Below are 25,335 nucleotides of genomic sequence, written 5' to 3' on the forward strand. Positions count from 1 at the left end.
GCCCCCGGCGGCGCCCCCTGCAGGCGGGACGCAGCGTCGGGTGCCTCAGGCGCTACAACACAACGGCGCCGCCAGCAGGCGGGGTGTGACATTGCAACCGCCGTGATGCCCCCCCCCCCCCCCCCCCCCCCGCCCCTCCTACAGGTAGGACATGGAACAGCAAACCCAAAGGCGACCCCTGCAGGTCAGTCGCGGCACTACAGTAAACAGCGAACAGCCTAAGAGCACCCCCTCACCCCCGCAGGTAGGACACAAACAGCAGCCCCCTGCGCCCCCTGCAGGCGGAGTGAGACACTGCACACCCCGCCGTGACACGCCCTGCCTGTCACCCCCTGCAGGCGACGCGTGGCATTGCAGCCCGAAGGCGACCCCTGTGGGCGAGACTTGACATGGCAGCGCGATGGCGCCTCGGTGGGGCCCTGGCTCCCGTCCCATCCCGCCAGCGACCCGGTGCACACGCACCACCGCACGGTCACCCGCGCAGCCGCAAAGCAGCACCCACCCCACAGTCTGATCCCCCCAGCCCCGCCCAGCAGACAACTCGGCCCGGCGCCGGGACCGATCCTGAGCCCCGGGGCCAATCGCGAACCCCGGGAAGCGGAGGCATGAGAGCCCAAGACGCAGGGTCCTCTAGAGACTCCGTCATTTGGGGGAGGGGGACAGGACATGTGACGTTGGGGGCTGGATTTGAACCCTGATCCAAGCTGACCAAGTAGGCTTGAGCCACCTGTTTGTCGCTTGAGTTTTACCTTCTAAATGCCTGGTAATGAAAAGAAAGCAAAGATAAAAAGAGAAAGCTCCAATGCCAGTGTCGCCCAGCCCCCTCCGTCTGTCTGTCCCCCGCGGCCCAGGGCTGTCTGCCCACAAGAGCAGCAGAACTGAGGAACAGCGCATGGCCCGTCCAGAAATGACCTTTCCCAGGACAGGCCGAGGTCCGTCTTACTTCTCCTATGACCGAAACAGTTCGGCCTCCGTGCACCCGCAGTCCCTTGATCCAGCCTCGTGGCGAGGCCTTCGCCTCCCTTCCGGAGCAGGGGCCGGACAGCACGGTCCGCAGTGGACTGCCAGCAGCCCCGGCCCGGTCCTGCGTGTGTATTTTCCAAACACAGGGTTGGCGTTCAGTAATAGTTACTTCATCCAGTTCACTTTGGGGTCCTTTTCCATAATTTGCAAATGAAGATGAACTCAAGGAAAGTAACACGTGGGAAACAGGAGTTAAGGATGTGTAGGTACACATTAGTGAATAGCTTGGCTAAAAGTAAAGAGGGACTGTTTGCTTTAATCACTAGAAGCAAACAAAAAAGCTGCCATAGGAAAAAGGAGCAAAAAAAGGAGCTCTCTCCCACTGGCTGGCCGGACTCTCTTTGCCCAGCTATTATTGTGCTCTGGATATTGAGCTAGAAAATATGAGGGCAACACACATCCTGGGAACAATTTTGTGGAAAATGACTCCTTGGACCACAGAAGTATGTGCCAAGGGAAGTTATTCCAGGAAGAACACCTGTATTGAAAGGAACATCTGATGGAACTCCTCTTCTGTGTGTAGGGATGCTCAAGGAAAACAGACATCTGTGTCATCAGGGAACCACATTTAGTAAGCCAAGTGGACTAGATTTCTCTGAGCCCAACAGGTAATGCCAAGACTGTAAATGCAAGAATGATAGAACATACCGCGACAAAGGAGAACACACATCCTTACCCAACTTTTAACCCAAATCCCACCCGCTTCTTTACCAGAAATACCTCTGAGGGCCGAACATTAGTGTGACTATCGCCTTTGAGATGTGCCTGCTCCCAGATCGGGGTGTGCACTGCACTTTCCTAAAGTTCTAAAAGTGTGTGTGTGTGTGTGAGAGAGAGAGAGAGAGAGAGAGAGAGAGACATTGCAAACCTAGTATCTCAGGGTGGAGAAGAGGCCACCTCCCTTTTGGAGGCCTCTCTGGTCCTGATAAGAGGACTCTACAGTTTCAAGAGACTCCATTAATTAGGTGAACTTAGAAAAATGTGTGTGTGAAATGGGCATAGTATGTGTTCTGAAAATCCCGGGATTCCTCTCTTCTGTTTCTCTTTGCTTTGTGGCACTGGGTTTGAACCCTTCAGGCTTCTTCCTCTGCTACCTCTCTACCCCCGGACCCAGGCCTTTTCCTGGTTGTTCTGGCTGCAGGCCGTCCCATGGACTTTCTGCCTGAGCTACACTGGAACCTCAGTCTGCTGGATCTCAGCCTTCTGGGTGGCTGGGGTTAGAGGCATGAGCTGCTGGTGCCTTACTTCAAGGTCTGATATTAAACTTCAAGGGCAGCAGGGCTCTTCTTTCCTTCTGTCCATGAGCTTACTTGGAACAACTGGTCTCGCTGGCAAACAGTGCAGCAGATAAATTAATGAGAGGAGCAAGACGACCTTGCGAATCTAAGCTCACCCGCATTTCATCTGAAGTTAGTGTTACGGTGATGTGGGCTGCTGTTGGTTTTTTTTTTTTTTTTTTTTTTGAAGCAGGCATAGACCTTTTCTCCCCCTGAATGATCTGCGGAATCTTTCCAGAAAAGTCTATCAAGTTTTCTAGCTGTCACACGGCTGGGAAGAGCTGGTTTGTTTTTGCCGGTCACTTGTTCATTCCTCAAAGACAGGATACACTGTGGGGCTCCTCCCTGGGCTTTGGTGAATAGCTTGTCATGGATGGGACTGGGAACGTTTTTGGAAGCAATCTGGCCTGGTCCCCGCAGGCCCTCCCCCGGCCTCTGCCATGGCTGTGGACCCTGGTCAGCCGCCCTGTGCTGACCACCCACCCGCCCGCGCACATGGACCCTTCACGTCCCCACCACCGGCCCTTTGCACGTGTTGCTCTTCTGTACAGTCGGTTCCTGTGACCCTGGCAGCATCCCTCTGGGCGCCTCTGCCTTTGTAGTCTCTGTCTGTACCCTGCGTGCTGCATGCATGGTGCCGGGGACTGAGCTCGGGCAGAAAAAAAAAAGATCCTAACTTCTAGAAGTATTTTTCCCCTTACTTTCAAAAAACAAGTGCTATTAAAAAAGAGACATTTCCTTAAAAAAAAAAATCCAACCCAGCCTTCAGTACATGTATTATCTGTCGAGCTAAGGCCTGCAGGGAGGTGAGCAGCCAGCCTCTATTCCTGAAGAGATCCATAAATCACTGCTGTGGCTTGAGACCACTGAAGAAATGCTGGAGCACAGCACATTCTTTTCTGACGTGTTTCAATGACTACAAGTCCCAGCCATGGATTTACAGCTCTACCCACACTGTGCTCCCAAGGGTGGGGGGAACAGAGTCCAACTTCCCTCTGTACTCCTACAGAACAGACCCCCCCAACCCGGGAAAGAGCCTTCATGGTCACTCCAGACACTGAAGGGAAAGGGGATAAAAACTCCACTGTCGTGAAAAACAGCCGTTAGGAAGCAATGTGACATTGTCAAGGCAGTTTGTACAATACTTTTACTACATAAGAAATCGTAGACATTGCATACGTCAACAGCATATAGGGGAAAACCAAACCAGACAGGTAGATACAATTATTGAACCAAATCCAACTGGGAAAAAAAACCAACCCAATTCTTAAAAATACCTCTAAGTCCCAAAATATGACACCTTCTGAAAGAAAATTTACTTCTCGCCTTTCCTGGATGGACAGCTGTGAGTAGTTCCATTTAGGAAAATGGGTGACAGATTCACAGTCAAAGAAAACACAACACACACAGATGAGTGTAGCAAGGGTGTAAGAGAAATGCCCATGCTCATCAGGGCATGGATGGAACATTCTATCAGTAGTGATAGTTTCGGGAGAATACCATATCATTGCCTATATTATGAAATTGCAAGAGTAGAACGCATTCAAAAAAACTTAAGTCTCTTTTCTCCCATGGAAGAAAAAGTAAAGAGGTACACCAGGTGTCAAAAAAATTTCAATTTCTGGGGCTGGGAAGGTGGCTCAGTGGTAGAGTACTTGCCTTGCATGCCTGAGGCCCTGGGTTCAATTCCTCAGCACCACATAAGCAAAAAGAAAAAAGCCAGAAGTGGTGCTATGGCTCAAGTGGTAGAGCGCTAGCCTTGAGCTGAAGAGCTGAGGGACAGCGCCCAGGCCCAGAGTTCAGGCCCCATGACTGGACCCACCCCCCCAAGAAAATTTTTTTTTCAATTTCTGATTCAATTATCTGCCTTACTCAACACATAAAAACACAAATAAATATTTCCTTATAAACAGAGTGCCTGGTACACTGGTGTGAAAAGAGATTAAAAACCAAACATTTTACTCTTTCTTGTCAGTAAATAAATATGCCAATATACAGACACATTTGCTATTTACATAGGTTGTAGGCGTCTGTCACCTCCTGGTCACAAAGCTCACATCCCAAATGCAGGTTTAAGGATAGTCAGAGTTACTCAAGATAATTTTTTTCTCGTTTTCCGTTTAGTTAAAAAAAGCTTTCATTTTTGGGATTTTAGAATTAATTTGAGTTGTCTGAAAAAATACCATTTTGATGCAAAAACCGTTATCAAGCATTCAAGAGTATATTGCTGGTGCTAAAATCTTTTTTTGCATATCTTTGTTTTTATAAAAAAAATAAGAGTAAAATAAATATGTCTGAGAATCTTAAAACGGTTAAACATAACCACATAACCGATATGCTTCATGCATGCAGAAACTCAAAACACAAAAGAAAAAGATCAGACATCCTTCTTCTGCATTTGTTCTAGCTTTCTTCGTAGCAGACTGTAATTCTCCCTGGTGCCTGTGGCCGAGGGGTCAAGCTGCAAGGAGATTTCATAGTGTTTCTTGGCTGAGTGGAGATGTCCCCAGCGGTGATACAGCACAGCTGAAACGGCAGACAATGGATCTCACTGGAGGTGCTGCTGAATAACTTGTACAAAGAACTGTGACAGGACCTTTACAAAGAGTTTTCACGTATCATTGCTTAAAAAAATATTGTCCGTACCAGTCGACTTCATTGTAGTCACATGCCCTGGGGGTTCCTGTACCTCATGCCCAGGGCTTCCTAATATTAGGGGAACACCTCCACCTTGGGCAATTTGTTACAGAAGGGAGTAAAAGCAAGAGTGCATCGAAGTCTCGGGGCCAGGCAGGCAGGCAGGTGGGTGGGTGGGGCTTTGGGTTCTGCTATGAGAGAGCTCTGGCTACCAGAAGTCTGGCCTTTCACCCTATTTCTAAAGAAAAGGAGCCAGCTTTTTATTTTAAATAAAGACTTCCCTATGCTCTACCTTCTGGCACAGTAATAGCTTGTGTGTTGCCAGTCGGGAATAATGGTTCTAACAAGATCTGACCATAGCATGATGGTTAAAACAAATGTAATTCCCTGTATGGTAAGCCTGATGGTCACAAAGATTTTGTCAGAAAACTAACTGTGTATCTGGACTGGAGAACAAATATGGATGCTTTCGTTGAATTTTGTGATGAGGGTTTCTGGGTGAATGGTGAAAAATGTTGGGCAAACCAGAAAGCAGAGAAAGGAGGATTGAAGGCTGGGAACCAGCCCAGGCCCCAGAGTAAAACCTTATGTTAAAAACAAAACTAGGGAAAAAAAAAAGCACCAGGGCTCAGATGACAGAGCGCTCGCCTAGAAAAAATAAAGCCAGGGCAATATTGTAGTTACTAGCGAGTTCGATTTACAGAATTCAGAGGATCCTAATTCTGAAGTTATGAGTGAAAGAAAGGAACTCTGGGGAACACAATGACAAATGTGTCTTTCACCTCCGGATAAGTAAGTCAGGGCTGCATAAGAAAGAGACAGCTCTGGAAGTAAGGAGCAGGAGATTGATGAGAAACTTGCAAAGTACCTCTCAGCTTAACATCACTGGGTCTGAGTTCTGACACATTCAGGGGGCGGGGCTGGAGCTGTCCCGCTCAGGAAATGACAGTGTGTAAACGTAACTATCGTCTCACCGTCTTCCAGGTGTCAAGAACACAACCACATTCTATAACTGGGTAACACAGGAGAACTCGGTGTCGTTTCTAGGCTTCCTCTCCCCACACTGAAGGCACACAAGCATGCCCACTTCTTTCCGGTGACACACAGCCCATGACAGTCACATGGAAAACTTTCCTTACCCAAATTACCATGGTAACTTGCAGTGTTGGGATTTGCCTTGATTGCCTTGAGGAAAAGAGCTTCAGATTCCTAAAAGAGAAAAAGAGACGCATATGGCAGGAAGAACATGAACAAGAAGCAAAAGCGATGGTTGTACGAGGCCTGCGCCTTTCCTGCGCTTCACATTCTTGTTTTTGGGTCACTGAACTCTTGTCTGCTGGAGGGTTGGACACGTGCACTGGCCACTAGGGAGGGCTGGACACGCACACTGGCCACCAGGGAGGGCTAAACACCCGCACTGACCACTGGGGAGGGCTGGACACACATGCTGGCCACCAGGGCAGGCTGGACACGTGCACTAGCCACCAGGAAGGGCTGGAAACGCGTGGCTCGGCCTACACCCCAGGACGGAGGTTTTGAGCAAGTGGAGCACAGGGTGTGGGGGATGGGAAGAGGGAGCTGGGGTTGGGCCGGTGCCTTCAGCCTTGGCCTCCACGACCTGGGGCAGCAGCTGGGGCCGATGCAACCCCATGCACAGGGCTTTGCAGCCGTGGCCTCTGCCAGGCCTGTGGTGTAGACCACCACCGTCTGCAGCGTCCAAATGATCCCTGTTTTGTTTTTGTCGGTGGGGGGGGGGGGTGGCCTGAGCCTGAACTCTGGGCCTGGGCGCTGTCCCTCAGCTCTTCAGCTCAAGGCGAGCACTCTACCACTTGAGCCACAGCGCCACTTCTGGTTTTCTGGTGGTTTATTGGAGATAAGAGTCTCACACACTTTCCTGCCTGGACTGGCTTTGAACTGTGATTCTCAGATCTCAGTCTCCTGAGCAGGTAGGATTACAGGCGTGAGCCACAGGCTCCAAATTATTCTTGACACTTCCATTATTCATTGATCTGACCATCCCCTGCCCATGGCCACCGTCCTTGGATGGGTGAGGGTGGAGGAATGGAGTGGGAGGGTATGATGCACACTGTGGGTTGTGAGGGTGGAAGCAGAAAGGTCTGGGTGGGGAAACAAGAGTTTAGGGGAGTGAGCAGGTTTGGGGGGGTGAGAGGGCCTGGGGTGAGCGAGTGTGGGCAGGACACAGTAATGTGGCCCCCCTGAGTGTGATGCCTGCACAGGGGGGCCTCTTCTGCACATGCATTTTCCACCTTCAGGAAGTTTAGGTAATACTTTGTTTTGTGAAGTGTCTTAGACACACGTGACATGACGGACCAGGCCCCCTGAGTGGGTCTCGGCCCCGGCCGCTGACGTGCGTCTCTGAGAGAATTAAAAAACCACTTAAAAAGCCAAACCTGTTTTACAGTTAATGGTTTAAAATCACTCTACTAAAATTTTTCTTCAAAACTTTCTAAAATAAATGTTCAGGAATAAATTATTTTTTATATAAATTTGAAAAAAATCCACCCTGCACAGAGAGGGGAGCTGACTGCACGCTGACTCATGGAGTCTTTTCTGTCCCATCAGAGGAAGAAGCCACGCTGTGGAGTGGAAGCCAGGCAAGTCCTGGGTTCTGCTGTGTCATAGAACGCGGTGTGGGAGAAAAGTCAGTACCTGATTCTAGAAGCTGCACCCTGAAGCAAGGGAGACCCGACTGGGATGGGCCACTGTGGCTAGAGGGTCTTTAGGAAGAAACCCCCCCAAACTTCCCTCAGCTCAGGGAGATCCAAATAAAATAACACTGAGCGCTTCCAAAAGCCATCTCTGGAGCTAAAGCAAGAAAATGCTAAAAATGTACAGGGAAGTTACTAAATTCCCTGACAATCAAACAGGCACAAACATATGCCGTGTCTTTCTCTCACAGAGAATTATACCAACAAAGACTTATGAACAGAGAGACGCAACATCCGTGATGGTATTGATCACTTGCTCCCTTAGACCTTGGGTCTGACCTGCAACCTCAGAGTGATCAAAACGACACATCGCTGTCATCATTGTGAAATTGTTATTGGGAACACTAAAGTTTGATTTTGGTAATTTCACTCATTACAGTATTACTCACTATATGAATTGTTTATTAAAATACCCATGACTATTTTAATTACGAATTAAAATATTAGCTCTTGAGCCTAAAATAAAATAGCTCTCTCTGCTACAGAGCACAGGAACCGTGTCTGACATAACACTTCCTGTACCATCTGGGTGGAGTGACCCAGAGCTGGCAAGAAATGTGCACCCCTCATCTGATCCAAGCCCTAGGGCCATCCTTCCTTGGAAGGAATGCAACAGGTTCCTAGGTCATTCCCAAGTGTAGCAGTGTGAGGACACTGGCCGGGACCAGGTTAGGCCCCTCCCACTCCACACCAGACTGGAAACCCTGGTGGAGCAGATTTCATACCCCGTGGTTTGTGCTGATGATCTCAAGAGAAAAAACTCAGAGGAAGCAGTGAGAACCATCCACAAATCACCCAAAGCAGGGCATTTCCTATATGCCCAAAGCAGCACCCTGCAAATGGCACAATGAGCCCCCCTCCCCACAGGAGAGCCGCTGGGCACAGCACCCTGGGAGTAGACAGCACAGACTGTGTGCCCTCCCCACCCGCTTCTCTCCCCACTCTGCATGTGAACAAGGCTGAGTTCTGATGAGAAAATGACACTTTCCTCACGTGAGACAGTACACATGCATCTTTTGGGCAACTTCTCTGGAGAGCACGCTGGCCAGTGCCCTAGCACTGCTGCCCTGATTCTGGCCCAATTCTGAATTCAACTGGGCAGAAGGAACACTGATGGCTCCTGTCAGCCTGGAGTTCACGCACCTTGTATTTCTGGGATTTCCCCAGCACGTTTGCCAAGGAGAACATAAGAGCATGATCGTTAGGTATTAATTCCAGGGCCTCTCTTCCAACAGCTTCTGCTTGAGCTAAATTACCTAGGAGGAAAAACAAGGAGAAAAATGTTCGTGTTATACTTGTGTTTTTTTTTCTTTTTCTATAATTAACAGGGCTCACATGTATTATGATTAGGAATAAACTACTTAAGAAAAATCCATGTAAAATGTGTGAAACCTTGCGTGGTAGAATCGCTGCAAGTCAGCGCAATTCTGACACAATATACAAACAACTTTTGATTAAATTCAGTAAAACCACATGAAACCAAGTTTTCATTTTCTCCAGACTCCAGTTATCCTCAAACAGAAGAAAACAAGTCTGCAAAATAACAGGAGCGCAGTAATACTAATTTCTGAATGTTTTTCATGTGGAAGTATATGTTCTGTATGTTTCTTTAAATAATTATCTTTTCCTACACTGTTTAGATAGCTTGTTAGTTTTAAATTCTGCCAAATCAACTCCATTTTTTTTGGAAACAGTACTAGGGCTTGAACTCAGGGCCTGGGCACTGTCTCTTTTTTATCAAGGCTGGTGCTCTACCATTTGAACCACATCTCCATTTCTGGCTTTTTTTTGGCAGTTAACTGGAGATAAGAGTCTTACAGACTTTACGCAGGGCTGGCTTTGAACTGTGATCCTCAGATCTCAGCCTCCTAGGGAGCAATGATTACTGGCATGGACCACTGCACCTAGCCCATCATTTCTTAAAGGATGTCTGGCTTTTTTCTTTAAAGCGGAGTACTTGGGATGTATTTCAGTGGTAGAGCATTTGCCTAGTAAGTGCAAGACCCTGGCACTGATGGATCACCAGCACCATAAAACAAAACAAAACAAAAAAAACAAGAAGAGCAGAAAAACTCCTTCTTTGTTGGCTGTAGCTCACTGGGGGCTAAGAAATGTGATCTCAAGTCATAAAGCACCGTATCTCAAATTAGTCTAGACTTGAGTGTGTCACCTGCCGGGAGTCCATGCGCTTGGGAGCGGGGACCTGCTCCATTTATTCCAGAAACCCAGAAGCTGGTCTGGCCTCTGGATCCGCACGGAAGTGTGGCTGGATGGCAGCGTCAGCATACATAAATACAGCAGTTACACACTTCTTCCCATGATGTGATGCCAATATTAAGTGGAATTTCATTTTCCTTCAAGCTCATATTCCTTTATATCAAAGGAAATGATTGAAGAGGCATTTTGTAATACAAGTATTTAACCTTATCTTTTTAAATCTGAGATGAGGGGGAGGGTACCCTAAGCTAGAGTTCCTGCATAGACAGAGCTGTGCTGTGAGCTGGGTCCTCCGCTCCAACCTCCTACTGCACCTGTGTTGTCCAGGAGGATGATCATGTTGTTCCAGGCCAGGCTGTGCTCTGGCTTCAGCACGGTTGCATTTCTCCATGCATTCAGAGCGTCTGCGTGACGGTTCAGATCAGCATACTGAAAACAAACGCCCCAAATCAATATTCCAGTTCTCCTGCTCTTCTTCTGAGACCGCCAATGAACTCAACACAACACCCCAAACACACAAAACAACTACCTCACCTCCATGAAGCTTCTGATTTTTCCTTATCAACCAATTTACTTTCCAAAACAACCCCAATGAAGTAGGTATTGTTTGCCTCATTTCAGAAATGGAGCAACTAAGGGCACAGAGAAATTAACCACTTTCTCAAAGCCACAAATTTAGAAAGTGAAGATCAAGGATTAGAACCAGGTGGTCTGCCAGGTGCCATGGTAGCTTCTTTTTTCATTTTTAAAAGTTATTTAATTAATTTTTTAATTGTAAAGGTGATGTACAGAGTTACATAAATAATGAGGTGGTTTCACACCTGTAATCCTGTGACCTAGGAGGCTGAGATGTGAGGATCAAGGTTCAAAGTCAGCCTAAGCAGGAAAGACCTACTCTTATCTCCAGCAAAAAGCCAGAAAGTGAAGCTGTGGCCAAGTGGTAGATCACCAGCCTTGAATAAAAAATCTTACGGGCATTGTCTAGCCCCATTAACCCTTCCTCCTCCCTCCACAAAAAAAAAATCCCAATAACAACAACAACAACAACAAACCCCTGCTCACTATTGTTTTTCTAGAGAAACTCCATAAAGTCCATTTTCCATTAAGTAGTATTTAGAATAGTAAACAAGAATTTTATGTGTCCAAGTCACCTAGTAAAGAATGAAGAATCGTGTAGGAGTGCCCTCCTGTCACACCTAAACCTAATATAAAAATACAAGAATATAAGGCATACTTTTGTAAGTTAACTCTTTGGAATAGACTCGTATGGTCATGCAAAATCTGCTGGCCATCTGGAACCTACCTGCCTCCCTCAGGAAGGAGAGAATCATTTGTTGCTTTCTTTTAAGAGGAATTTTCATTGAACCTCAATAATACCAATTATCTGCCTCTCAGTTAGCATTAGTCACTGAAAACCACAGAGGAAGAGAATGATGCTCTCTAGCACGTGAGCCCTCGACTGTACAGAACTGAGTTCAAATAATGACAACGAACAGAGCTTAAGGTGATTTCATTCATTCATTAAGGTGCCTCATTCATTATAGAATGAAAGCCTTTTGACTTGCTCCATGATGCACAGAACACTGGTGACAAACTTTTACAAGAAAAAGCAAGGCTTCATGAACCATGGAAACATTTATAAATATCCATTTGTCAGAATTTCCCACAAGTCAAGACAATGAGGTTCTAAGATTTCACTCTTTAAAATCATTAGGAAATAATAAAAAAAAGTTCAAAATATTTGAGCTTGTATATATTACATATTTATATATATTATAATAATTTGGGATGCTTAATGAATCATCTCTTGCTATTGGATGTCTCAGCATTAGGCATGTGAATCACTTGAACAAATTCATGTTGACACTGTAACCTAGGACAATCAACATAACCACCAGACAGAACAATGGTGATCTAGCAAGAACTACCAGGCTGGAAGTAGAAGGGTAGGATATAGATATTCACAATTAGTCCTTTATCCATCCTTCTACACTCTGCTCTTGAATGCTGGAGCTGAGGATCTGCAAACTATATATATTTTCCAGGCACCGGGACCATTTGGCTCCTTGTTAAGTTTCTGCCAACAGGTGTTATAAACATCAGAGGGGCAGTCCTCTTCCCCAATTCTAAATTTCTCCTCCTTTCCCCTGGCTGCCTTGGAAGTGGCTATGTCTGCCTCCTGATCCAAAGTCAGAAACAGAGAATTTTCCTTTGTGACTTCGGTAGCAGCTTCTGCTGGGTTCTTCCTTTTTTCTTTTTTTTGTGTGTGTTGGTCATGGGGCTTTAACTCTGGGCTTGGGCGCTATCCCTCACTCAAGGCGAGCACTCCACCGCTTGAGCCACAGAGCCACTTCTGGTTTTCTAGTGGTTTATTGGAGATAAGAGTCTCACGGAGTTTCCTGCCTGGGCTGGCTTTGAACCATGATCCTCAGATTTCAGCTTCCTGAGTAGTTAGGATTACAGGCGTGAGCCATCAGCACCCGGCTTTGAGTTCTTCCATTCTGATAGCCCCCTTTTATCCCATTTATTCCCCCAAACTACCTTTTCTTATCCATCTCTGAACTAATATTACCTTTCCATTTCCTTCTTTTAACTATCTAATGATTGCCTAACCAATCCTGTGTTAAACCTTCTGTACTTGGAATATTTTGTGTGTTCTCTTCTCGTGAGCATGTCCTGATACAACCAGCCCCTGCATAGCGAACTGTCTCCTGCATTACCTCAGATCCCTATTATAAACCTCTCTAGAATGAGCAATAGACCCCAAAGAATCCAGCTTTTCCTAATTTCCTATTCCACAAGAGAACTGAATTATTCCCTTCTTATCATGATCCAGAAATCAAAACAAAACTCTCTCGCCTGTTACAAAAAAAAATCAGACTTCTAACAAATACACCTTTAAGTTATTAAGTTCCCCTTATTTGCCAATATATAAATGGATGGGTTGAGCTGTTAAAGATTAAAGTCTTAATGCTTTTAAGCTGTCAAGTGGGCAAAAGCTGGACAATTAAACCACAGTGGAGAGTAAAAGCCATAAGCGAGCAGGACGGTGAGTGGAAGCCATGGCAGGAACGCCATTTCAGGGCAGTGCAATTAGTAAACATCCCGAGGTCTCCATCACTTCCGTGCTACAGATGATCTTCAGTGAAAGTGTAATGAATCCCAGCACCAGGGCACTCGATAAGAGCCGGAAGTTTACATTCTGTGCTCCTTGAAGTTTACATCCTGTGCTCCATTCTTTGGCTGTAACTCTTATAATAAGAGGCTCATTTAGCATAGATTCTCTGTTTTCAAGAACCCAGGAACTGCTGTGACAGGCAGCTTACTAGCAAAGGCTGAGGCGGTGCTTTGAAGCAGAAGGCTACAGATCGACTCACTCACTCTGCAAACAGTAACTTGAAAGCAGTTACATCCAGATGGAAAAAAAATTAGGAATAAAAGAAGAACTCACAGGGACATTGACCCTAATATCTGTCGCTCACTAGTTTAATAGCCACTAAACAGAAACAGCAGCATGCAGCATCAGCACATCTATTCAGTTAATACATACGCCCCTCTCCTCCACTCAGTGCTCCCACTTACTTAACTTCATGAGATCATAGGCATAAAATTCTGAGATGCAAAAGAAAACAGAAATGCATACAAGGCCCAGTGGCTCTAAAGAAAGCTGAAGTGCAATGAATGGAATATTATCCACCCATCTCCCTGTTCAAACCTCTCACTGTTTCCTGGGGTCGGTCACCTTGCTGCCATCCTGATAAAGCATAGGAAGTCTGGAAGGGAACAACAATAAACACCAAGGAGCTGCAGACAGGTGCAACATTGTATCTCCATATACTGTGCCAAGCACCCTGCTCCACTACCACCGTGCAGTAAGGGATGTTGACAAGAGACTACTTAGTAGTGCAGTAGCTAACATCCCCAGAACCGAGCTCAGCAGGGACTCCCCACTTCTACAGGTGAGCCAGAGGCCTCATTTGCATCTTATTGCACCTGCAGCTTCCTGCATGCACCTCCCCTCAAATCGCCCTCTTAGCTTTGAGAATACCTTATGAGGTAAATCATTCTCAATTCCCCAGTTCTTTTAAAAGCCTGCCAATTTCTTGGGAAACTCCACAGTTAGGAATGTATTCTTAGCATAATCATTAAATCAAGTCCATTAAAGTGCCTAAGACTGGAGGTGTGTGTGGGGGGGGAGTAGAGGCACTTGATCTAATTAATTGTTTTATGATTACTTCTGTTGATTCAGATTTTGCTGAAACAAATCTATTCTGTTGAAGCCTCCTCTGTGGGTCCATTCCCAAATTGTTTCTTCAGTGAGACCAACCACTTCCCATTTATCTCTTCTGACAATCTTGCCATTGGTGGCCAGGAGAAAATAACTGTTCTCTCCGTCCCCCATTTAGTAATCACAGAGATGGTATCTTCCTATAGTACTCACAACTAAAACATGTTCTGTATTTTTTAAAAAGACATGAAAGTCACTTTACTTTAAAATCTTTAAACAAAGTATTATGCCCACTTAAGTGGCTTTGGGCAAAGTCAGTCTTCATCATTCATTAACATGTGTCTCTTCTGTCATCTTGTTTCCTTCATTCATAAAATTCTATTTCCACAACTCACAAAATCATGACAACTATGCCCACAAACACTGATATTAAGAGCAGAGACATTCAAAGCTGGGTGCTGGTGGCTCATGCCTATTATCTTAACTACTCAGGGGGCTGAGAGCTGAGGATCACAGTTCAAAGCCAGCCTAGATCAGAAAGTCCACGAGACTCTTATTCCCAAAAAAGCACCCCAAACAACAAACAAAAATATGGAAGTGGAGCTGTAGCTCAAGTGTAGAGCCCTAGCTAGCCTTGAACAAAAAAGCTCAGGGACAGAGCCCCGGCTTTGAGTTCAAGCCCCAGGACCAACACAGAAAAAAAAAAAAAAGGAAGGAAAGACATTCAATTATCACATCATGTGAGAGAGGAACCTGGTCTTTCACAAACTTGAAGCTGCTAAAGCTTTCCAGGTTGGTCTCACCTCACAGACCATTTACCTCTGATGTGATCTTCTTCCTTCCTTCCTGTTAGTATCTAGACAGGAATGCTTCCCAGATGCACAGCCAGAGACAGTGCATTTATTACTATTTAAAAAAACAATAGATTTTCTGATGCTTCTGATTCTCTAAATCTGATATGGGGTAGGTTTATATGATACTATGAGAGGTCAGGCTATACAACAACATATGGACTTGATAATACATTTCAAATGAGGATAGAAAGACTATTTTTTTTTAGAACACTAGGATTTTGTTCTACTTGTGAGGCCGAGTTAAGTCTGGAAAGTTCTATATAAATTTATCTTAAAAGCCATGCTGATGAGACATATAAGACACTATGTTGAAAATGAACTTTACAATTTTGGGGTGGGGGGAGGAGTTGGGGAGGGAAGGGATGGTAGGGGAAAACCAAAGGAGGGGGTAACAATGTTCTATAGGAAATATACCCATTACCTTACTTCTGTAACTATAACCCTCTGCACAGTATCTTTACAAAAAAAAAAGCCATACTAACTTGGGCCAGTGGCTCACTCCTATCATCTTGGCTATTCAGGAGGCTGAGATTGGGAAGATCTCAGTTTGATGTCAGTTTGATGTCAGCTTGAGGAGAAAAGCCCACAAGATGCCATCTCCAAAATAATTAGTAAAAAGCTGGGTTGGAGGTGTGGCTCAAGTGGTAGCAGGTCAGCTGAGCAACCAAGCTGGGTGGGTCAGAGGCCTTGAGTTCAATCCCCAGTACTCAGGCTGGTATGATTTAAGGAGTAGAATGCCCACCCACAAAACAAGCCAAAGCAGCGAGGGATTCCAAGTTCAAGTCCTAAGACTGACCAAAAAAAGAGAAAAGCAATGCAATATTATTATGCATCTATTCTAGTATAACTTACATGAACTGAAAGTTTTTCCTTTAATAATTTCATCTAATAAATCTAAGTATATTAGGGACATAGATAATGATTTCTTGAAACCAAACTGAAGAGTTGTCTGCGGAGAAAATACAGTTATTCCTGATTAAAGAACTTTGCCATTTGTGCTTCTTATTTTCTTTGTTAAGAAAACTGAGAGCAACCAGATCATTATAGAAATTCCATCAATGGCCTCAAATATAAAGCTATTGTGGATGCATTATTTTCTCTTTCCAGCATGTAAAGGCGAAGCCCCTTTAATTAAATGCCCTGACCTCCAACATGGTCCTTTTCAGGAAAAATGTGCCTACAGAGGAAAAGATTCAGATCTCACATTCTCAGTTACTATTCAACCTGTGCTTTAAAAACAGAGAAACTAACGTTTATCAGGAAGTTAGCCCTGGGAGTACTGTTTACCAGGGCAGAAAAAATTTAAAACATTTTAATTTATTCCTTAGTTTAACCTATTGCCTTGGTGATCTCATAAGCCTGACTAATTCAATTTGGATTGCTCACTAATTAGAGCTTCAACACTACACACAAAGAAACCAAATCGCTACCTTCAAATGAGATAAATATATGTGAAAGAACTTTATAAAATGGAGTGTGCTGGTTAATGGTTAAGTTTTAAGACTGTCATTTTATTTCACCCAGCCTTTCCTTCAGCAGGCCCAGGGTACCTATCCTTACCAGCCGCCCAAGGTTGTAGTAACAATCTGGGTATTTCCTCCTGTGCTTAATTGCTGTCCGGTAACTTTGCTCTGCAGCCTCAAACCGTTTGAGGCTGTTCTGCACGATGCCTAAGTTCATCCAGGCAGCAGCGAAGTCTGGCCTGGAAGCATGTTTAAAAAAGAAAAGAAAAAGAAAGGGTTAGATAGTGCTAAACACAGGCGCTCACTTCTTTGTCCTTGTCATTAGTATAAAAACGAGGCTTACTGAATCTGGACAGCCAAAGACAGCAGCTCTTCAGCTTCCTGTAGTTCATTCCTTTCTTTCAAGATATTTCCAAGATTATTCATAGCATGAACATACTTGGGATTTAACCTGGAAATGGAGAGAGAAACCAAGTTGGCTGTTATCTCAGGAACTGACAAAGATATCTCAAACTTGGGGTCTTTAAAGGGACAAGTTTGGAATCCTAGGAAATGAAAATAATACACACACCCAAGTGGCATTTCTTCCGTTAGAACATGCACAGTACCTTACTGCTTCTCGGTAATATATGATGGCTGCTGTCTGGTTGCCTTTATCAGCCAGGTTTTTGCCAATGTTGTAGTGAACCTGAAAATATAGATGACAGTTTTGCCACTGACACATAAAACTTCCACATTCAGAGACCTAACACCAATCACACCTTCTAATGGAAGACAAATGGGAAAGGAATTAAAAAAAAATCACCCATCAGAACTTTTGCTAAAACCACATAGGACTTTAGCAAGCCTAGGGCTTGCATGTATTTGAACACCCCAACCTGTAAGAAAAGAGTGCACACAGGGAAATATCACTAAAGTATGACGGGAGAAGAAATAATAATAGAACCCATCAGAGAAAACTGGAAAATCACGAAACTAGGCTGTGTTTTTTATTACTAAGCCTTAAATTCCCCTCCTACACACTCCATTAGAGTCACACTCACATGATTGTGAGAGGAACAAACAACTGTTCTGTCTGCCCCCTTTTCCCAACTATGGTCTTTACCTGTATGACATCTTTCTCTGATGGAATTGCAAGCATTTTGCTTTACACCCCTTGTGGGAGGGATGTTGATGTCCCTCCAACATTCTTATGTTCAAATCCTAGCTTCTAATAATGTGTGGAGTCTTTGTGGTGTGATCAGATCATGAGGGTGATGTTAGTGCTCTGGAAAGTCCTCCTTCCTTCCTTCTGCAATGTGAGAACACAGTGAAAAGACAGCCATCCCCAAGCCTGGAAGAGGGTCTTCACCAGACACCACATTTCAGCTGCCTAAGTCTTCAGGTAAGGGTAGATGGATGGTGACTGCCAGCAGCTCGGAGCCTGATGGGAGCAAAAGCCCAGCAAATCCCTGCCTTATGGTGTCCCTGGGCACCTGAGCCTCTGGGGGAAATGTGTCTAGCAATGGCAGCTTGGCCTTATGTAGTCTGGGATTGTATTCTAAGGGACAGACTTTCTGGATAAGATTTGAAGGTGCTCAAAGGCAGGCTAATGGTAGAGGGTATCTTTAGTTATGTGTTATGGATCCAAAACAATGTCTCTCAAAGCTCACAAACTGAGGCCCCAGTAGCTCATAATGCAACTGTTGTATTATGAGGGTCTTCCAAGTGATAATTAAGGTAAGATGAAGTCACATGAGTAGACCTCAATTCAATCTCACGGGTGTCCTTTTTTTTTTTTTTTCTTGCCAGTCCTGGGGCTTAAACTCTGGGCCTGGGCACTGTCCCTGAGCTCCTTTTTGCTCAAGGCTAGTGCTTTACCACTTGCCTAGCAGCTTTTTCTGTGATTAATTAGAAATAAGTGTCTCAAGGCCTTTCCTGCCTTGGCTAGCTTCAAATCCAATCCTCAGATCTTAGCCTTCTGAGTAGCTAGGATTACAGGTGTGTTCTGCTGGAGCCCAGCACTGGGCTTGTTAGACACACTGAGAGAAGTCAGGGATTCCTATGGCAAAGACCACATGAGGACACAGGGAGATGTCATGTACATACACCAAAGGAAGGGGTCTCAGCAGAAACAGCCTGTGACATTGGACTTCCAGCCTCCAGAAATCTGAAGAACAGCCTTCTGTTATTTAAGCCACACCATCTGGCATTTTGGCATGGCAGTCAGAGTAAACGAATAAATACCCTGAAACACAGCAAATGCCACATTCAAGGAATTTTTTTTGGTGTGTCATTCATGGAGCCTGAACTCAGGGCCTGGGTGCTGTGCTTGAGCTCTTTTGCTCAAGGCTAACACTCTACCACTTTGAGCCATAGCACCACTTCTAGTATTCTGGTGGTTAACAGGAGCTAAGAGTCTCAACAGCCTTTCCTGCCTGGGCTGGCTTTGAACCACGGCCCTCTGATCTCAGCCTCCTGAGTAGCTACGTTTACAGGTGTGAGCCACCAGTGCCTGGTGCTAGGAATGTTTAACCTGAACACTGTACAGAAATCACCTCTGAAAATAGAACCACATCCTGTATGACAATTACACCCTACAGCACTAGCTCTTCCTCAGATGTGCTTGTATTTCTGGAATGGTAAGCACATAAACAGGTCCTTTCACCCTGACCATTTTAAAGTACTTACCTAATCTGATGAAAGAAATCACAAGCAGAGACATCGCAGGCGATGTCAATGTGTACTCACTCCTGCATACCACACAGTATAATTTAAACTTCCTGGACCATAGTATTGTCCCCTCATATGCATTTTCACCCTTAAATTATAGCCTGGTGGCAGCTCAGTGAATGCCAGAAGGCATATTGTGTAAAGTGTGTTATAAATGGCTTGACTTTGTTCTTCCCTCCAACCTCAGATTGGAAGTGTGACTTTCTTCCCATCCCATGCACAAAATAATTCAAGGCTGGAGAATGCCACCTTCAAGGGAAGCCCTCGTGGTGCCCAGAACACAAACACAGCTTCTACTCCATGTGAACATGACTCCAGCTGCCTCTGCCCCCAAGCCCCTGCTGTTTTCCTTTGTGCTTGGCGAATTCTGCTTTCTCCATAAAAAGCTCACAGAGTTCAACTGCCCTCTGCAGCACAGGCAGTGTTCTGTTAGACGCTCAGTTAGAACACCGGCTGGAAGCCCAGGGGAGGCCCTCTGGAAATCTGACTATAGTATTTACGTGAAATGAGATAAAAAATTTAACCCAGCCCTGGAAGACCATCCACAAGTACGAGCTAGTAAACAGCCTCACCCCATGGACTGGGAGAGGGGATTCCGTGAACAGGAAGCAGTTGTCTAGGTTGTGAAAGGCAACAAAGGAGGTTACTTGCCCCAATGAGGTTACTTGAATCCATGTTTATAGAATGAGTGGTTTTTGTTTCGATGGTATATGTGAAAGAGTGGAAAAGCCTGTTTTTTCAACTTTCCCTCCAGCATCTGTGTTTCATATGTCAAGGCTCAAAAATCAGATGAAAACCACCATCTTGACTGAGTAATGAATACATGCAAAGAAACACATGAAAATCCTCTAAGTATTCATGGTGGTATATGACCTTTCTTATTCAGAGTTGAAGTGTAATATTCTGATTTCCACCCATCAATTCTGGTAGAATTCTATCAGAGCTGATAATATATAAGCCATTTTTAAGTGTTGAAAATGAAAAAATGATTGCAAATTTACTCAGACTCATAGAAGTCTCAGTAAGTTCAATTTTTATTTAGCCCAATTCAATAATAACTGAGGTTAAGTGATTGCCATATGCAAAGCTTTGTAGGTAATTTCAATGAAAGTCAGGGACAGCAAGTACCTACATTGATATTGTAAGCTTCAAAAAAAAAAAAAAAAAAAAGGATTTTAGTCTCAGTTTGTAAATTTGGGCCTAAATTAAAGCCAAGTGCCAACTGCTTAACTGAATGTCCATGCATGTCAAGTAGAAACAAGTATAAGAAAGTAAGTTCTAGCTAGGATATGGAAACAACCCAGATGCCCCACCACAGATGAATGGATCCAAAAATTGTGGTATCTATACACAATGGAATATTATGCAGCCATTAAAAATGACAAAATAATGGCATTTGCAGGGAAATGGATGGAGCTAGAAGAAATTATGTTGAGTGAGGTAAGCCAAGAGCAAAGAGACAAACGGTACATGGTCTCCTTGATTAGTGGATGTTAAATCCAAAATGTTAGGTGATACGACAAAATTAACAGGACTTAATAAACAAAGAACTTCCACTCACCTGGTCGAACTGCTACTAAATAATCCCATGCTGCTGATCACATGTATGGTGTATATGTGTACACCGTTATATGTTATATAGACTGTGATAGACAATTTGCTCCAGGAAAGTTAGAATGAGCTTGTGACTTTTAATGAGCATCACTATCCCACAATACTGTGAAATTTGGGAAATTATGTAATCACTTAATCACAAAAAAAAAACAAAAAACAAAACACCAGAAAACTAGAAGTGGCACTATGGCTCAAGTAGTAGAGCATGAGCCTTGAGCTGAATTGCTCAGGGACAGCTCCCAGGCCTAGAGCTCAAGCCCCACGACTGACAAAAAAAAAAAAAGAGATCTTTCATGCGATTGTTTCTAACATATTTATAAGATTATGTCTTTGTCACTTTGTATGTCCCTCACCCATGGTATAACCCCTGCTTTCACTATATATGATGTTGGTATATGTGGAAGGGAAGGGAAAAAACAAATCGTTAAAACAGGGATACAGGAGGACCCATTGCAACAATGAGATGTATAAGTCGTTATGTCGAAAAACGAACTTTACAACTTTGGTAGGGGAGACGGGGGGGGGGGGGGGGGGGGGGGGGAGGGGGGGGAGGATGCGAAGGGATAACAAAGGAGGAGGCTACAATGCTTGATAAGAAATGTATTCATTATCTTGCCCATGTAATTTAACCCCTCTGTACAGTATTTTCACAATAAAAAAATACATTTATATAAAAAAAAGTAAGTTCTCTGTCACTGTGTTTTCCTAAATGAGATCTCTTCTTTGACCTAGCTTTTTTTTTATATACAAAAAGAAAACAATTATATGCCACTTCAATTTATAGTGGAAAATATAACACAAAACAATTCCTATCTTGCTTAGATTGAATAGTATCACTGTAAAAAATTTTTGGGCAAAGGGCTATTAGCAGTGGATCTGTTTGAAGGTGAGGTCTTCATGTAGGCTTTAGGTTAAGAAGGGAAACAGAGCATGCCCATTTGTACCTCCTGTGTCTTCCAGTCTACTTGGGTGAAGTTACATACGGACAGACAACAAGTACGTTCCAGGTTCCTCATTTACATGGTGCCAGGGCGCCAGCTAGCCACCCAAATCAAACACCTAAGTAATATCAATATAATCTTTCCATATCTCAATTTCTCCCATCAGAAGAACAAAGAAAGCAAACATTCTTGTGTCTAAAACCTACAATAGGAAGATAACAGGAGGAAAGTAGAAATTAGCAATAGGGCTCTATAAGAGATGATATGAACAGATGGGGCAATTCCTGCTATACAAGTGAAATGAAAAGGTGTACCTATTTGCAAGTATGAAATTAAATCCCAGGGATGTGGACAGAAGGGAACCTTACTTCATTGTTGGTGGGAGTGTAAACGTGTTCAACCACTTTGGAAAGTAGTATGGAGGTTCCTCAAAAGACTCCACATAGAGCTCCCCTATGACCCAGCAATCCCACTTTTGGGCATTTACCCAAATGTTTACAAACAAGACCACACTAAAGCTACCAGCACAACTATGTTTATTGCAGCATTATTTACTATAGCTATAATATGGAACCAACCCAGATGCCCCTCAGTAGATGAATGGATCAAGAAAATGTGGTATATATACACAATGGAATTCTATGCCTCCATCAGAAAGAATGACATTGGCCCATTTGTTAGGAAATGGAAAGACTTGGAAAATATTATATTCAGTGAAGTAAGCCAAGCCCAAAGAAACATAGGTCCCATGGTTTCCCTTATTTGCAATATCTAGTATATGTCTGAGTCAAGCAGAAAAGGTCAGATAAGGTGACGTTAGGGAAATGAATCCTAAGATATGTATTCAAGTGTTTTTTTCTTTCATGCAATTGTTTCTAACGCATTTATAAGATTATTTCTTTGTTGCTTTGTATGTCCCTTCCCCACAGTATAACCCCTGTTTTCACTGTATTTGATGTCGGTATAATTTGTGGAGGGGAAGGGGAAAAACAAATCGTTTAAATAAGGATACAGGTAGACCCGTTGCAACAATGAGAAGTACAAGTTGTTATGTCGAAAACGAACTTTACAACTTTGGGGGGGGGGGCAGGGAGGATTGGGGGGATGGTGGGAGGATGGGAAGGGATGGGAAGGGGAAACAAAGGAGGAGGCTACAATGCTTGATAAGAAATGTACTCATTATCTTGCCCATGTAATTGTAACCCCTCTTTACAGTATTTTCACAATAAAAAATAAATAAAAATTAAAAAAAAGAAATTAAATCCCAGGTACTTTATTTTTAGTAGCAAAAAAAAGATCACTCAGCAAGGCAAAGAACAAAAGCTCAGAGTAATTCACTCTTTTTGCTATGTCTGTTTTTCTCACATCCTTATTAGCACATTATTAATTATACCACAGTATTTACCTCTCTTAACTGCAAAACATGAGCAAGATAGTTTAATTCAAGAAAAGAACAAATAGAGAGTTAGCACCTTTCTAGCTATCCTTCACTTCAGTCAGCTCAGTGAGATGTCAACTATTTATTATTTTTACTCATGTATTTTTGCTTAAAATACAGAATGAAAAAATGAAACAGAAGTTCAGAACTCCTCTTACTCTCAGCATCTTGGTGCAGCTCCAATTCAAACAGCCCAAGAGGTATCATCCTTTAAGGATAATAACTATACTAAGTATCCTAACCTCATGCCTTGGCCTCCATTCTCAGCAGACAGAATTTCCTTCTTGCTAGTTCATGTGAAGCCCAATTTAAAATTCACCTCTGAAAACTACCCCCCTCCACGTGTACTCACTCAGCCCTCACAACAAGCTTAGAAGAGGAACATTATCCTCTTCTTACAGAAAAGGCCACTGAAAGCTCAAAAGGCACAGCTGGTTGAGTTAAAAGCTTAAGTTCATCAAAAATACAAGTAGAATAAATACCTATCAGACTGTCCTCACCAAAAACACTCCCAATTTTAAAATGTAGCCAATCTAACCTCACCTAATCTGGTCAAAGGAATCACAAACAGAGAACTCCAGGAGATTCTCTCTCTCTCTCTCTCTCTCTCTCTCTCTCTCTCTCTCTCTCTCTCTCACTCTCTCTCCCTCTGTCTCTGTCTCTCTCTCATAGCAAACAGAACAGCAGTTTAAACTTCCTGAATCAACTTCCTGTCCATTCAGGTATAGGAACCTTCATATTATATATAGCTCTTCATATTATATATAGCCAGGGCATTGGTTTTGAGAAGTCACACTAAATGGTTAACATATGTGCCTGTCTAATTCTACCCTGGAAATGTGATGGGTTATCAGAAGTCATCTGTTTTGTTGATAATGTATGGTTTTAATGGTTTCTTTAGAATTATTTTGGCTAAGTGCAATTCTAATACAGCTTTAAAAATCATTAAAAAACACTAACGACAAAGAAAACCCCAAATATTTGGTCATGGTCCTATTCTGGATACTGTCCAAGGATAAATTTCCTTCTTACTCAGAAGGAGGACTTAAAATACCCCCTAGTCATCTTCATAAAAGAAATCTGGCAGCCAAGGTACCTTAGCATTGAGGGGGCACACGGACAGGGCGCTTCTGAAGAGCTGGTCCTCACTCCGCCACTCATCACTTCGAATCACACATCTCAGCATGTTGGTGAATAAAATGCCCAGGACGATGGCAGCGATCAGTTTCTTAATAACAGAGAGACAAGGCAAGCGTCACTTGTGAGCTGTGTGGAGGTGTTCTGGTTGGAAGTGGCACCACTCCAGGCCGATACCTTTTTCTTACTGTGTTTGCTAAGGGCTCCAAATCCAAAAGTCAGCAGCATGCAGTACCCGGCACTGGGGAGGTAGAGGACTCGCTCTGCAACCACAAAGCCCACTCGGAAGAACAGGTTACTTGCAGGAAGAAATGGGATCACGAGAAATCCCAGGCCCAGGGTGAGGATTCTGGAAGAGGCAAAGTGCTCCATCAAAATAGCTACTTCCACACTTCTCAAGAAAAATGTCATACTCAACATTAAGGTAATGATAAAGACTTTTCTTCATGCCATGCACTGAGTAGGGGCTGGGAATGTGGCTTAGGGGTGGAGTGCTTGCCTAGCAGACAGGAAGCCCTGGGTTTGATTCCTCAGTACCACATAAACAGGAAAAAGCCACAAGTGGTGCTGTGGCTCAAGTGGTAGAGTGCTAGCCTTGAGTAAATGAAGCTCAGGGATAGTGTCCAGGCCCGAGTTCATGCCCCAGGATTGGCAAAAAAAAAAAAAAGATTCATCAGCAAAAAAATGTCACCGTAGAAAGTTTAGCTAGCAGTATGGGATAAGACATAACAATATGACTAAGGCTCTTAACATCAAGCATAAGGATAACACTTACAAATCATAAATTTATGTTAACAAAATCAGAATGATTACATTGTGAGGCCTTATTAATTCACATATTCTCTGTGTGTGTGTGAGTGTATGTGTACTGGGGCTTGAACTCAGGGCTTGGGTGCTATCCCTTAGCTTTTTTCAGTAAAGGCTGATGAATCACACCTTCATTTCAGGCTTTTGCTGTTTAATTGGAAATACTTCTGCTTAGGATGGCTTGGAACCACAATCCTTAGCTCTCAGCCTCTCAAGTAGGTAAGATTATGGGCATAAATTACACCAGCATCTAGGTAG

The 25,335-nt window shown here is 43.9% G+C and overlaps 1 protein-coding gene across 2 annotated transcripts in view; it reads right to left on the reverse strand.

The window, feature by feature from the left end:
• Positions 1–4,509: 4,509 nt before the first annotated feature.
• The window catches only part of Tmtc4 (transmembrane O-mannosyltransferase targeting cadherins 4), a 53,426-nt gene continuing 32,600 nt past the window's right edge, over positions 4,510–25,335 (reverse strand). For both annotated transcript variants that reach the window (XM_042697316.1, XM_042697317.1), the window contains exons 10-18: positions 24,448–24,619; positions 24,230–24,361; positions 17,037–17,116; positions 16,772–16,879; positions 16,526–16,667; positions 10,198–10,312; positions 8,810–8,922; positions 6,077–6,146; positions 4,510–4,826 (exon numbers count right to left, since the gene is read on the reverse strand). In XM_042697316.1, the coding sequence (XP_042553250.1) occupies positions 4,678–4,826; positions 6,077–6,146; positions 8,810–8,922; positions 10,198–10,312; positions 16,526–16,667; positions 16,772–16,879; positions 17,037–17,116; positions 24,230–24,361; positions 24,448–24,619 (1,081 nt within the window). In that variant the 3' untranslated portion in view covers positions 4,510–4,677. The remainder of the gene's footprint in view (positions 4,827–6,076; positions 6,147–8,809; positions 8,923–10,197; positions 10,313–16,525; positions 16,668–16,771; positions 16,880–17,036; positions 17,117–24,229; positions 24,362–24,447; positions 24,620–25,335) is intronic.

The sequence above is a fragment of the Dipodomys spectabilis genome, unplaced genomic scaffold (genome assembly GCF_019054845.1).
Source record: "Dipodomys spectabilis isolate Male_0828 unplaced genomic scaffold, ASM1905484v1 ptg000215l, whole genome shotgun sequence".
NCBI classification, from domain to species: Eukaryota; Metazoa; Chordata; class Mammalia; order Rodentia; family Heteromyidae; genus Dipodomys; species Dipodomys spectabilis.